At 32.8% G+C, this 13,954-nt stretch overlaps 2 protein-coding genes across 2 annotated transcripts; one reads left to right on the forward strand and one right to left on the reverse strand.

Moving 5' to 3' along the window:
• Positions 1–619: 619 nt before the first annotated feature.
• On the forward strand, positions 620–4,826 carry LOC129313537 (pentatricopeptide repeat-containing protein At5g38730-like; the record flags this gene model as incomplete). Its single annotated transcript, XM_054956743.1, has 2 exons — positions 620–3,664; positions 3,792–4,826. A coding segment is annotated over one exon (1,788 nt), but the record flags the coding sequence as incomplete, so codon positions are not given.
• LOC129313538 (two-component response regulator ARR9-like) lies at positions 3,327–4,467 on the reverse strand. The gene is made up of 5 exons (XM_054956744.1): positions 4,321–4,467; positions 4,101–4,204; positions 3,920–3,997; positions 3,619–3,689; positions 3,327–3,483 (listed from the first exon to the last, which is right to left on the reverse strand). The coding sequence occupies exons 1-5, from the start codon at positions 4,421–4,423 to the stop codon at positions 3,327–3,329; spliced, it is 513 nt and encodes a 170-aa protein (XP_054812719.1). The 5' UTR covers positions 4,424–4,467.
• Positions 4,827–13,954: the final 9,128 nt, after the last annotated feature.

Here is a 13,954-nt window from a genome sequence, read left to right on the forward strand (position 1 = left end):
ACTTGCATCCATCTTCTCTCCTACTTCACTTTCTTCATGTTCGTCTGTCTCACCTTCTCAAACTCGCCTATGTCTTCATCTTCTCTCTCCTTTATCTTCAGATGAACCCTACTGTGCGTTTGGAGGGAGGGCTAAATTTGATTATTTTTTCTGGGCGGCAAGTTTTATTTAATATACGTATTTTTAAAAAATTAATGTGGCGCTGACAAAGCTGCCAGCTAGGCAATTTCTAGCACCATTAATTACTGTTAGTGCTGCATAGGATGAGTTGATAGGGACCAAGTTGTGATGAGTTAAAACATAAGGACTAGGTTACAAACTCAGTGAAACTACAAAAGGATTAAATAATTAATTTTTCCTCTATTTAAAATAATATATTATCATTTCAGTTGACATCTATCTACCTCATCCTCAAAAACACTATCCCATACCCTTTCCTAATTGCAGAAACTTCATGTTTGACAGTGACAACGACAAGCTTTGAGAATCAAGATCCATTCTGACTGTTCGACAATGAAGGCGTCGATCCTGCTTCAACAATTGCAACAGTTGAGGCGGTTAAGAAGCTGAGCTTGACCACTTTTTGCCTCTAAACCAATGAAATTCCCCTTTCCAAAATCATTGCTTCTTCAAGATTTTTGGCATGATTTTGGTTCAAAATTCCAACCAATTAATACTGAGCATGTGTGCTATCATTGTGAAGGGTCATTGGAGTAATCTGTTGAAGCTTGAGAAGGCTTCTGCTCTTACTTCTTCCACCATTCACCAGGTACTTGTGCAACTCTCTCTCCATGGCTTTGCTCCATCTCATTCCTTGTCATTCTTCAAATGGGCTGAATCAGTTCCAAATTATAAGCACTCTTTGCATTGTTCATGGTCCATGCTTCATATCCTTGTAAAGCATAAACATTTTAGAACCGCACAAGAGATGCTTGAAAAAATTGCCCGCAGGGATTTTCTTTCATCGCCATCAGTTTTGAGAGCTTTGATTGAAATTCAACATGACCCAGAAGTGAATTCGCATATATTGAGTTGGCTTGTAATACATCTTACAAAATCAAAGATGACCGATGATGCCCTTCAGGTTTTTGAGCAGATGAGGCTATATAAATTGAAACCTCATTTTCATGCCTGTACTGTGCTTTTGAATTCTTTGGTCAAGGATGGGGTTACTAGCATGGTATGGAAGGTTTACAAACAAATGGTTCAAGTTGGTATTATTCCTAATATACATATCTATAATGTGTTAATCCATGCTTGTTCCAAATCAGGAGATGTGGAGAGGGCAGAACATTTACTGAATGAGATGGAAGTGAAGGGTGTGTTTCCTGATATTTTCACTTACAATACTTTGATATCATTATACTGCAAGAGAAGTATGCACTACGAGGCTTTATCTATCCAGGACAGAATGGAAAGAGAGGGAATAAATCTTGACATTGTTAGTTACAATTCTCTTATTTATGGATTTTGTAGAGAGGGTAGGATGAGAGAAGCCATGAGGATATTCAGCAACATCAAAGGTGCAATTCCCAATAATGTTACATACACTACATTGATCGATGGGTATTGTAAAATAAATGACCTTGAGCAAGCTCTGAAATTGCGTGAGATGATGGAGGCTAAGGGATTGTACCCTGGAGTTGTTACTTATAACTCAATTTTGCGTAAGCTATGTCAGGATGGTAGAATAAGAGATGCAAATAAACTTTTGACTGAGATGAGTGAAAGAAAAGTTCAACCTGATAGTGTCACATGTAACACGTTGATAAATGCTTACTGCAAGATAGGAGATATGAAATCTGCATTGAAATTTAAGAACAAGATGTTAGAGGCTGGATTGAAACCTGACCCATTTACATTCAAAGCATTAATTCATGGGTTCTGCAAGATGAAAGAGCTGGAAAGTGCCAAGGAGATGTTGTTTTCCATGCTTGATGCTGGGTTTTCCCCCAATTACTGCGCTTATTCATGGATAGTAGATGGTTACTGCAATAAAGACAATGAAGAGGCAGTTGTTACGCTCCCAGATGAGTTTCTTAGAAGAGGTCTTTGCATTGATGTTTCAATATTCAGGGCATTAATAAGAAGGTTATGTAAGTTAGAAAGGATACCATGTGCTCAGAAGTTATTTAATCTTATGGAAGGGAGAGGTATATCAGGTGACTGCGTTATTTATACAAGTCTTGCTTATGCATATTGGAAATCAGGGAATGCAAAGGTTGCATCAAATATATTCGAAGAGATGACTAGGAGGAGGTTGATGATAACGGGCAAAATCTATAAATGTTTTGGTAATCCTCTTGATAGTGAAAACAAAACTTCATGTTCATTCTGGAATTATGTGGTGGATAGGGGCCTTATGTCAAGAAATACCATGAATAAAGTAAAGAAGATGGAATTATGATGATTAATCATTGTTCACTAGAATTTTCAGAGTTATGTTTTGAAGCTTTTAGAGTGGAAAATGAATTACTGGCCATGATTGCATTTATAGCCTTTCTGTATTTTTCTCTTCATAATTTACTAGAGGGTGGAAGCAATTGGCTGTGAACAGAGTGTCTGATCATTTATTAACTAAATCTGAGGTTAACATATTTATTCGCTAATGGATTAAATTTACTGTATCTTTTTGACATTAAATCACTAGGCATAACTACTTTTCTCTGTAACTTGGGATTCATAGCTAGCAGGTTTATTAAAATTCTTAGACTCTAGATAGATGAAGAATATAAGTCATAGTTTGATGCTTCTTTGTGTTTTGGCCGCTGAATACTGCTGCCTGCTCTTTCATTAATTTGCATAAAAAAAAAAAATCATATTTTCGCTTGCCTGAGTATAGTGTTGAACTACTGAAAATTCTTGTATTTCTTTTTCCCATCACCTTTAAATTAATCATATTGCTGGAAGAGACATTTGCATTACCATTCTCTGTTGTAATGCTGAACTGACGAAAGTTAATATCTGTTGATTCTGTTGGCATTAACTATCCTGATTGCTTGGACCTTAAATGGAAGAGATTTCATGTAATTGACCATAAGTAGAATGTGTAGCCAAAACTAGAAGCATTTTGATGCAAATTTGACCCTCACCCCCAAGACTTAAGAAAATTCGTTTTTCTTTTTAGAAAAATAAAAAGGGCTGGCTATTTATCCACCAAAATTGAATTGAATGAAATTCAGTCTTCTGTCAATTTACATTGTCTCGGGGACCTATTCAGCACCATCTACTACTTCTCATTGCTAAGCTGTTGAGACAGAGTAGAGGAAAATGTCCTAGGATCTATTTGTATGTCTTCAATTTTAATTGGAAAACACCTATAACTGCTAATGGGTTTCTTCTTGCATGCTCTTGCTTTGGTTATTGATGAATTGGTCTTCCTCTTCCTTAACTCTTGATTTCATCAAATGTGGCTTGAGCTTGTTTACATCTGACTGTTGAACAGGTTTCAGAAAAAATTCTTGAGCTCCTTCTTCTAAGCATCTGATTGGAAAAAAAAAAAAAAAAAGGCCATGTCAGATCCAAGATTCAGTCAGTTATAACCTCTAAATTTTTAATTTTGAAATTCTTAGTTATTGTCTTATGAGATTTGGGGTTACTCTTCGCAGTTTCCCTCACCTGTCGATCCTTGATGGGACATTCTCTGAGGACATAATCACCACTGGTATGTTCTTGAGAGACTCAGATTCCTGCAAAATTAATGATCTTCTATTGTTATTTACCTAACCTCTGATAAAAATAATACAATTAATTGTAAGTTATGATGTTCCTAATGTAAAATTTGGATTCAGGCAAACTTTCATGGCATGGAGAAGAAAACCCTATCAAAATCTTGTAGAATTGAAATTAGATTATTTTCTGTATACAAAATACATCACAAGTCTTTTCTCCATTTGTGGAAAATATCCCAAAAGATTACCTTGATTTTTCTCAGTAGATCGTAGCCTGTCATTCCTGGCATACAGTAATCTGTTATGATCAGGTTCACTTCTAAATCCTGCCAGAACAAGTAACAGTATAATTAGATCAGACTCAATAGATCTAACCCAGATTCATCCCCTGAGAATGCTAAACCTTTGAAGATGGAAAACAATTTGAACCTGATGGCTATCAGCATCAACAGAGACTGTATCTCCCTTTCTCTGTTCATCTGCATTTAAACCAAGAAATTTCAAAGCCTTGCTTCCAGAATCCACTGAAGTAACTGTGATCACAAAAATACATCCACATGAATCAGAAGATATCAAATTAACCCAAAAACACGTACATACATTTATATAATTACATATATATATATATAGAGAGAGAGAGAGAGAGTACCTTGGAAGGATGAGGTCCTGAGGAGCCTCTCAATCAGCATTCTGTCAATGAGACTATCATCAACAGCTAAAACATGAAACTGGGTCTCTGCAGCCATACCCATAATAACTTGAAGATTACGGTGTATGGCAAAAAGCTTGATGAAGATGAAATAGTGCAACTGAGAGGGATGAAGATGATGATGATGATGGTGAGAAATGAGAACGGGACATTTTAAAAGGGCAGCCCATCATGACCAAGAAGATACAAAATCATCCAAGGAAATCTGACAGTTTGGAAAGCGAGATCCGACAGATTTCATTCAGAATCTCCAGGATCTTCTAGGTTGATTTCTAAATTCAAGAAGCAGCAAAGAAGGTGCTGTTTTACTTGCTAATTTTTTTCCATAGAATCATTTCGTTTGACTCTTTAGGTTAATTTATGATTAAAAGTCACTACTCACTATTGGGTTTGCTGTGCCTTTTCAAGAGTCTTGAAGGTCACTGCTCAATAGTGTCAGCATTCCATTCATGCACGTGCACCTACTTTTGAAAATTACAACTCTAATTGTTGTTTGATTAGGAAAATTACATTTAATGTCCCAAACTTGACAAAAAAAAATCCTGCTAGAAGATCTTGAAATTTATAATTAACCTGAGAAGGAATTAACATCAAACTTCACTGAATTTTTTGTAAATTTCTTGGCAATTTTAAGTAATTTTTCTAACAATCTTTTTAAAAAACGAAGAAAGAAAAAAAAAATCGTATCCTAGGTTCATGAAATTTGATACTAATATTGTTGAATTGATACTCATCCAGTGGAGTAATTATATTTTAGAACTTTTAACATAATTTTCATCAAGTTTATGTCCTTAAATGTAATATTTCTTCACACCCCCCCCCCCCAAAAAAAAAAAAAAGAAACGGACGTACTTCGCTGTACGTACTCATATAGGGGGTCCATTAACAAATTTGATGAGCCATTTCTTCACCAACTAAAATCTATATTTGACTAATATTCCTTATAAAATCTGTGCTTCAAATAGTCGGGGAAAAAAAAGTCAAGCATAACCAACTGTTTTTTCAAAGGTGATAAACAAGATTAAAAAAAATAAAATAGAAGATATTTTTAAGATAAAAATATCACCATACTATTATTTTATGAATAGTATCATAAAAATATAACAATATTAAATAATAATTACAATGATACACCAAACATTAAGTTAATAATAGTTGTCATACTAGAAGTTTTAAGATCGTGTAAGTAATTTATATTATTATATTTTATAACTTCCATTCAATTCTTTTTTTGTTTTTCCTTTTGTTTTGCATCATCAAATTGTTTTAATAATATAATACCTTAATTAGTGTTTCCTTCCTTTTTTTTTTTTTTGGCCACAGTGTTTCCTTCCATTCAATTCTTGAAAATCAGTCTAACACTTCAGAACAAAAATTATGCGAAGTTAAACAAGCAAGCAACGAACAATATTAATTATGACGCTTTTTTTGAGATACATTCGTTTTACTTAAAAATTTTAAATTAGTATTGGCTTTTATGTATGTACTTTTTTTCTAAATAAATAAAATAATTCCTCAACATATGCTATCTGAATGGATCAGATCAAAGTCAGCACTGTTCTGGAATGAGAATATATTTTCAAACTCTTCATTTGTTTTCTTTTTTGTTTTTATTTTTAAAAAAGAATGAATTGAGAACATGAGCATGTGGCCAATTGAATAATTGCTGGGATTTCATTTTCCGAATTATCTGACCGAATCATTTGTCAGAATAATCTCTTTTTCTGAGATCATATCCCTCCCTCATGTATCGTGATATTATAATTATAATAGAATCAATTTCGATGCGTATAGATTAATTTCGCTTAAAGTATAAAAAAAATTCAAAAACAAAAGACTTGCAGATTATAGAATATATTAAAAAAAAATCATTGCCGATATTCACAGTTTTTATCATGTAAAACAAATTTAAAATTTACGGAATCAACTATAATTTTTTTAAAAGAAAAAGGATTCATCTGATAATGATTTAAAATAAAGATGTCAAAAGCCATTAGGGATTAGGATCGTCGGATAATTATTTAAAATAATAATGGGTTTTATTTCAATTATTTATATTTCCTCCAATAAAGTCATATCCATGTGCTGACTTTGTTCCATGTCCAACTGGGAAATATATTACAAAATAATATGATTAGTTCAATATAAAAATCAATTATATAAATATAATTCAGAATTTAAAAAATACTTACTCCGTTCAAAAATATAAGACATTTTTTAAGAAATTGAATGTTAAAAAATGTAAGATATTTTTAATTTTTTGAAATGTAATCATTGCTTTTTTTTAAAGTGTCCCTATTAATAATAACTTTATATTTATTATAGATATTTAATAGAAATAAATATGAAAAGATAGGGTTAGTTTAAAGTAGGTAACTACTTTATTGGGGTGAAATTCGGTAAAAAATAAAACTTAGGGAATATATAATAATTATTTTTATTGAATAAATATATACTAATTCTATCAAATACTGTGTTAATAATAATTACTATTACTATAGAAATAAGAATTATTGTTAAAGACAATTGTCTTATCTTTATATGCCTCTCTTTTCCTCCATCCATGCAACCTTCGGTTTCAACCATGGTGTTTAATTTGATTTTGAAAAATAATTCATAAAATTTACTTTAAAATTATAAATTAATAAATATTTACTAAAATAATATCATAAACATTATAAAAAAATAAAAACATTAGTATGCCTGACACTATCTCTAGTTACTTTAAAATGAGACGCAACATGCAAACCATTGGCCAACACTGTTAAAAGGTTTTATATATATATATATATATATATATATATCTATCTATCTAATGGGAGGGGACCAGGTTCTAACATTGTTGAACTTAACTGGAGATAGCTCTTTCAAAAGCATTTTCTGCAATTACATAGACTTAAATTCAATATCTCATTACTAATGAGGTTAGGTCTAACATAAGGGTTAGTACCTCATCACATAATGAATTAAGGTTCAAATCTTTGTTGAAAGATATATATGCATGTAATAGTTGACCTTATCTTGAACAAGATTGCCTTCAATATAAAATATCTGAGTAATAAAAAAAAATTCAAGATCCCATATTTGAACGATTATAATCCATTTTTTACTGTCTTTAAAGGAATTTACTCCTTGCAGCATAAAAAAAAAAAGGGAAAATCATTCTAAGGTCCCGTGGAAGCATTCAAAATACGCTGAAGTCTCATGAATTCATCAAATAGCTACCAGATCTCAAGGGACTTAAGGGTGAATAAGTTTTTAAATGAAATTACTAATTTGTCCTCTACCATTAAAAGGAAATTTTGCTTGAACGCAAATCCCACGAAACCCATGATCAGTGAGACTGAAGATTGATGCATATCCATAATTGTTGATCACGATAGGGTAATTTTCGCTTTCCCATATCTATGATTATTGCCGTTGTCTTTATCTAAGCGATGTGGGAGTGTTCATCCGTAACCGCAGTATTTCATCACGCAACAGAAAACAATACAGTGATTGTTGAGCGAGTAAACGATTTCACATGCGTTAATGATTTTATTATTGTTTAAGGGTAGGATAATGCTTTCTGGGTATGCCTACAATCATTTGATTTGCATAACTAATGGGTATGGATTCATTTGGTGCGACATTGATATGTTGAAAAATATTTGATACGAACAACTTTACATGTTGTCAATAGTGTATTCTTGTGTTGTCAATATGTTATCGATAATTATCGATGCACTGTATTGTACAGGATGACTTGTAAGAATGCTTATACCACCAAAAAACATGTATTATGTTATGTTTTTTTTTCATATAGGGGACATTTTATATTATTCTCAAGCATGTGATGCAAGCTTTTTTGTTGCAAAATCTCTATTGTCCCTCATAAGAATGACTTGTTTGTGCAGGATGACCTCTATAGAAGAAGATAGAATTCTTATGGTGGCTATTGAATCATTGTAACAACTTGAAGGAGCATAAAGCCATGCCCTTGTTAGAAAGATCCTAGGAAAGGAAGAAGAAGAAATAGAAGATTATTGATAAAACTTTAGGATATAACTTTATTGATAATCATGTCCTTTTATATAATTAGCCTATTTCGTCTAGTTAACTTAAACAATGTTATTATGAATGGTGATTACAAGTTTGTAAATGTGACAAATAGTTTGTTTTATTAACTAAATGTTGACAAGTAGCCAACTGTAATTGACAAATGATTTTCAGTTTATTAATAAGCTATGCATTCGCTATTGACTAGTGCCGATACATTAGGTACTGTTATTCCCTTTAAAAATCAACAAATTACAAGAACCTGTTGATTACTTGCCGTTGGCAATTGACTAGTGGTTATCACTATATTGACAAGCTATGCATTTACTATTGACAAGTGCTGATACATAGGGTGCTGTTATTCCCTTTAAAAATCAACAAGTTACAAGTTGATTATTTGCTGTTGGCAATTGAGAAGTGGTTATCACTATATTGACAAACTATGCATTCACCATTGACAAGTGTTAAAACATTAAGTACTATTATTCCCTTTAAAAATCAACTAGTTATAAGAACATGGTGACCACTTGCTATTGGCCATTGACTGCAAGTTATCACTATATTGACAAGCTATGCATTCACCATTGACAAGTGTTAATACATTAAGTGTTGTTATTCCCTTTAAAAATCAACCAGTTACAAGAACCTGTTGACTACTTGTCGTTGGCCATTGACTACAAGTTATCATTATATTGACAAGCTCTGCATTTTTTATTGACAAGTGTTGATACATTAAGTGCAATAATTCCCTTTAAAAATTAACCAGTTATAAGAACTGACTGACTACTTGCCATTGGCCACTGATTACAAGTTATCACTTCATTGAAAAGCTATACATTCTTCGTTGACAAGTGCTGATACATTAGGTGCAATAAACAAAAAAAATAAATTCCAAATACATAACAAAAAAGTACACTTGTCTCTGATATTTTCTAGCATGGATTAGGATTTTTGCAATTCTTGGAGGTATGACCAATCTCATGGCATCTTGCACAATGATAAACCCTTTTGTTTTGGATTTGAGATTCCCTTCTTTTATGCTTTGGCCTACCCAAAGGCCTTATAGTCATTGGTAGCTTCAAGCAGGTTTGGGTTAATAAATTTGTCACCATCAATGCTTATGGACATGGATAGTCATATGTGGCTACCGGCCTCATATTATTGGCATATATCTTCTGTTGAGCGGTTAACTTGTAACATTCATCCACAAAATTATACACATTGCCATAAACTAGCTTGATTGCTGCACATTCATGCACACAAGGTATTCCACTCATCGCCATGCTAAAAAAGAGCATGTATGTGCTACTCATTTGATGATATCATTCTTGTCAACTCTTCATACGTTGTCCGTTTCTTTATTGTTCTTGTTCTAACACTCCCCCCAACATATTGCATACTTCATTGGTCATAATTTTGAAAATGTTCCCTATATGGAAAAAAATATAATATATGTTTTTCAGAAGAACTTGCCATCTTACAGGTCAACCAACACCACACATAGTGTATTGACAACTATACACAGCATAATATCAACGCATTTATCCACTATTGACAAGAAGCAATGTTGTTTTCATAATAGAGATTTTTTAACAAAAGAAGCTTACATCACATGCTTGAGAATAATATATAAAATGTCTCCTATATGAAAAAAAAACATAACATAATACATGTTTTTTTGGTGGTATAAGCATTCTTACAGGTCATCCTGCACAATACAGTGCATCGACAACTATCGATAGCATGTTGACCACATAAGAATACACTATTGACAACATGCAGAGTTGTTCGTATCAGATATTTTTCAACGTATCAATGTCGCACCAGATGAATCCATACCCATTAGCTATGCAAATCAAATGATCGTAGGTATAACCCAGAAAGCATTATCCTACCCTTAAACAATAATGAAATCATTAACGCATGAGAAAATCGTTTACTCACTCAACAATCACTGTATTGTTTTTTGTCGCGCGATGAAATACTACAGTCGCGGATGAACACTCCCACGTCGATTAGATGAAGACAACAGTAGTAATCATAGATATGGGGAAGCGAAAATTACCCTATCATGATCAACAATCATGGATATGCATCAATCTTCAGTCTCGCTGATCATGGGTTTCGTAGGATCTGCGTTCAAGCAAAATTTCCTTTTTAATGGTAGAGAACAAATTAGTAATTTTATTTTCAGACTTATTCACCCTTAAGTCCCTTGGGATCTAGTAGCTATATGATGAATTCATGGGACTTTAGTGTATTTTGAATGCTTCCACGGGACCTTAGAATGATTTTCCCTAAAAAAATTATATTATTTGATAATAATTCATTCATTTCTATAATTTCTTATAGTTAAAGTATATTTTTAGTCATTTAATTCTACACAAAGTTTTATTTTGATTTTTAATTTTATGTTTTTAACATGTTTTTAGTCCTTTAAACCCTAACATCATTAATTTCATCACAAAAAATTTTTACATTAAACTTTCAAATAATAACAATAATTAATAAAAAAATACTCATTTGAAACTAATGGTGTTAAAATTAAATGATTAAAAATATATTTTTAATAAAATTAAGAGATCAAATTAAAATTTTATATGTAGTCCGAGAACTAAAATTATATTTTACTTTTTTTAATATTTTAAAACAAAGAATGTTTTACCAAAAACTTCATTTTTAATCCAATCAATTTTGCATCTTTTTTAAATGTGTAAGCGTGTTATTTATTTGTTTATTGAACATCACATATTTCCAAAATTGTTTTATGATAATTTCAAAAGTCAAAAATCAACGGTTCTTGTCCCCTTGTCATCTCTTGATGCATCATGAAAGCCCACTACCCGTACATCACTATTGTCAAAAGTCAATTAGTCATAATATCCCATCATTTTTAATGATTTTAGTTGTTGAAAATCACCTACGAGATCCACTTCTGATGTTTACTTATCATAAAATGACAATTTAGGAATTTTAAAACTCATATTAAAGTAGAAATTAAAAAAAAATAGTACTTTTAAAGTAATTGCGGTTTGGACTTAAAAACTTCAAATATTTTTAAGTATTAGATAATGGGCTTCAAGAAATGGGAGAAAATAATTTCAATCAAATGGTGATGCATGTGGGCCCAAATAAAGAAATTTTTTCTAAAGCTCACAAAGAGGTGATTTATGTGAATAAGACGAAAGATGAGACTATTTTCAAAAGTAAAGGAAGCAAAGTTGTTATGCCCAATGAGATAGACGCGATTTCAGAAGTTGTCATGCATGAAGATAAAAACCATGATGAGGGCTCTAAAGAGGGGAATAATTTATTGAGCATTGAAGCTCGTTCCTTTTCAAATATGTCTTGATGAATTGTCTTCTGGAATAGTAGAGGAACAGGTTCAAAATCATTTCCTAGGCTGGTTAAGGAAATTTCAAAAAAACATTCTGTGGATTTTTTTGCCATGCTAGAGACATGTACTGGTGGTAGTAGGGCGCAGAGACTAGCGAAGGCGATGGGTTTCCATAATTTTGAAGTTGTAGATGCTAGAGGATTCAGTGGTGGTTTATGGGTTTTATGGAATGATGCTTCTTGGAAGTTTGAAATTTTGCAGAAACACAACCAATTTATTCATTCGAAACTTAGTTATGGCAGCAATGAATTGTTTATTACAGCTGTATATGCTAGTCCTAACCCCATTCTTCGTAGAGCTCTTTGGATAGAACTGAGAAGAATTAATTTTTCTATAACTGGGGCTTGGTGTATCGGAGGCGACTTTAATAGTACTCTTTTTTACATGATAGAAAATCTTCTCACCAGACCGGAGCTAGTATTAATAAAGAGTTCTGTTCTTGGGTTGAGGAGCTCGAGCTGTCAGATTTGGGATGTAAGGGTCCTTACTTTACGTGGAAGCGAGCAAGAAGTGAGAGTAGGATTGACAGAGTGCTGAGTAATGAAAGTTTTAACAATTATTTTCCTGAGGCAGTTGTTACTCATCTCCCTTTCTTCAAATCAGATCATCGTCCCTTATTACTTCGTTTGACTAGTCAAGGTTGTGCTAGAAAGATTAAAGACCATCCTTTTAGATTTAATGCAGCTTGGGTCCTTCATGATGATTTTGAGAGTTTGGTTAATAAGATTTGGTTGCCAAATGAAGATTGGTGTCTTAATGTTTCTAACTTTACTAATGCAGTCAACCAGTGGAGTCATGATGTTTTTGGACATATTGGTAGAAAAAAACGTCATCTTCTTAATAGAATTGAAGGGCTTAATATCTCAGTGAATTCATGCTATAATGCGGCTTCTCTTGAGCGTCTTCAGAAGAATCTTTGGCAGGAACTTGAAGAAGTTATTCTCCAGGAAAATCTACTTTCAGCTCAAAAATCTAAATGTGAGTGGTTTATTTTGGGACATAGAAACTCTAAATACTTTCATGCTAGAGCTAATGCTAGAAGGAAGAGGAATATAATTGAGGCCATTCAAAATGACAATGGTGAGTGGACGTATGATTATGAGGAAATCAAGAATATAGCTTTGTCTTTCTTCAAGAATCTTTTTCATGAAGATTCTGCTCTTACTACAGGTAATTTCATCCCTTGCTCTATTTCTTTCCCTTGCATTGATAATGGCTCTTTACATGAGTTGGGTAGTAATTTTTGTGATGAGGAAATTAAGAATGCTCTTTTTAGTATAGGGCCTTTGAAATCACCGGGACCAGATGGTTTAAATGCGCTTTTCTTTCAAAGCCAATGGAAGTTTATTGGTAATTCTGTTATAAATATGGTTCAGCGTATTTTCAACAACCCATCTCTTGTCCATAAGATTAATGGGACGTTACTTATTCTCATTCCTAAGAAGGAACATCCTGAGTCCATTCGTGATTTTCGGCCTATCAGCCTTTGTAATGTTATTTACAAAGTTGTGACTAAGGTTATTGCTAATAGAGTTAAATCTCTCCTCCCTACTATTATTGCTCCTACTCAATGTGGTTTTATTCCGGGAAGAACTAGCTCGGATAATATCATAATATCTCAGGAAGTTATTCATTCTATGCGTAATATGAAAGGAAAGAAAGGCTTTATGGCGATTAAGATTGATCTTGAAAAAGCCTATGATAGAGTTAATTGGGATTTCTTATTTCATGCCTGGAGGAGATTAATTTGCTAACTAAGCTGGTTGAGGTTATTCAGCAATGTGTAAGATCTTCTAAGATGCAACTCTTATGGGAGGGAAGTAAAACAGAAGAATTTAAACCGACTAGAGGTCTTCGTCAAGGAGATCCTCTTTCTCCTTATCTTTTGTTTTATGTATTGAAAAGCTTGCTCATTTGATACAAGAAGAGATTGTTAAAGGTAATTGGAGACCCATTCACTTAAAAAAAAATGGTCCTCTTCTCTCCCATCTTTTCTTTATTGATGATCTGGTTATTTTTGCGGAAGCAACTTTAGACCAAGTACAGGTGATTAGACAATGTCTGGATCGATTCTGTGCAATGTCCGGACAAAAGGTAAGTCACTCTAAAACTAGGGTGTTTTTCTCTAGGAATGTGAAT

Source organism: Prosopis cineraria, unplaced genomic scaffold (assembly GCF_029017545.1).
Source record: "Prosopis cineraria cultivar Desert tree isolate PC_DT_omini unplaced genomic scaffold, ASM2901754v1 PC6, whole genome shotgun sequence".
NCBI lineage: Eukaryota > Viridiplantae > Streptophyta > Magnoliopsida > Fabales > Fabaceae > Prosopis > Prosopis cineraria.

Coding starts and splice junctions, on each gene's coding strand:
- LOC129313538 (XM_054956744.1), bottom strand. CDS start 4,423: ATGGGTATGGCTGCAGAGACCCAGTTTCATGTTTTAGCTGTTGATGAT. Junction 4,205..4,320: donor CAGGACCTCATCCTTCCAAG/GTACTCTCTCTC, acceptor TTGTGATCACAG/TTACTTCAGTGGATTCTGGA. Junction 3,690..3,919: donor ATCTACTGAGAAAAATCAAG/GTAATCTTTTGG, acceptor TTAATTTTGCAG/GAATCTGAGTCTCTCAAGAA.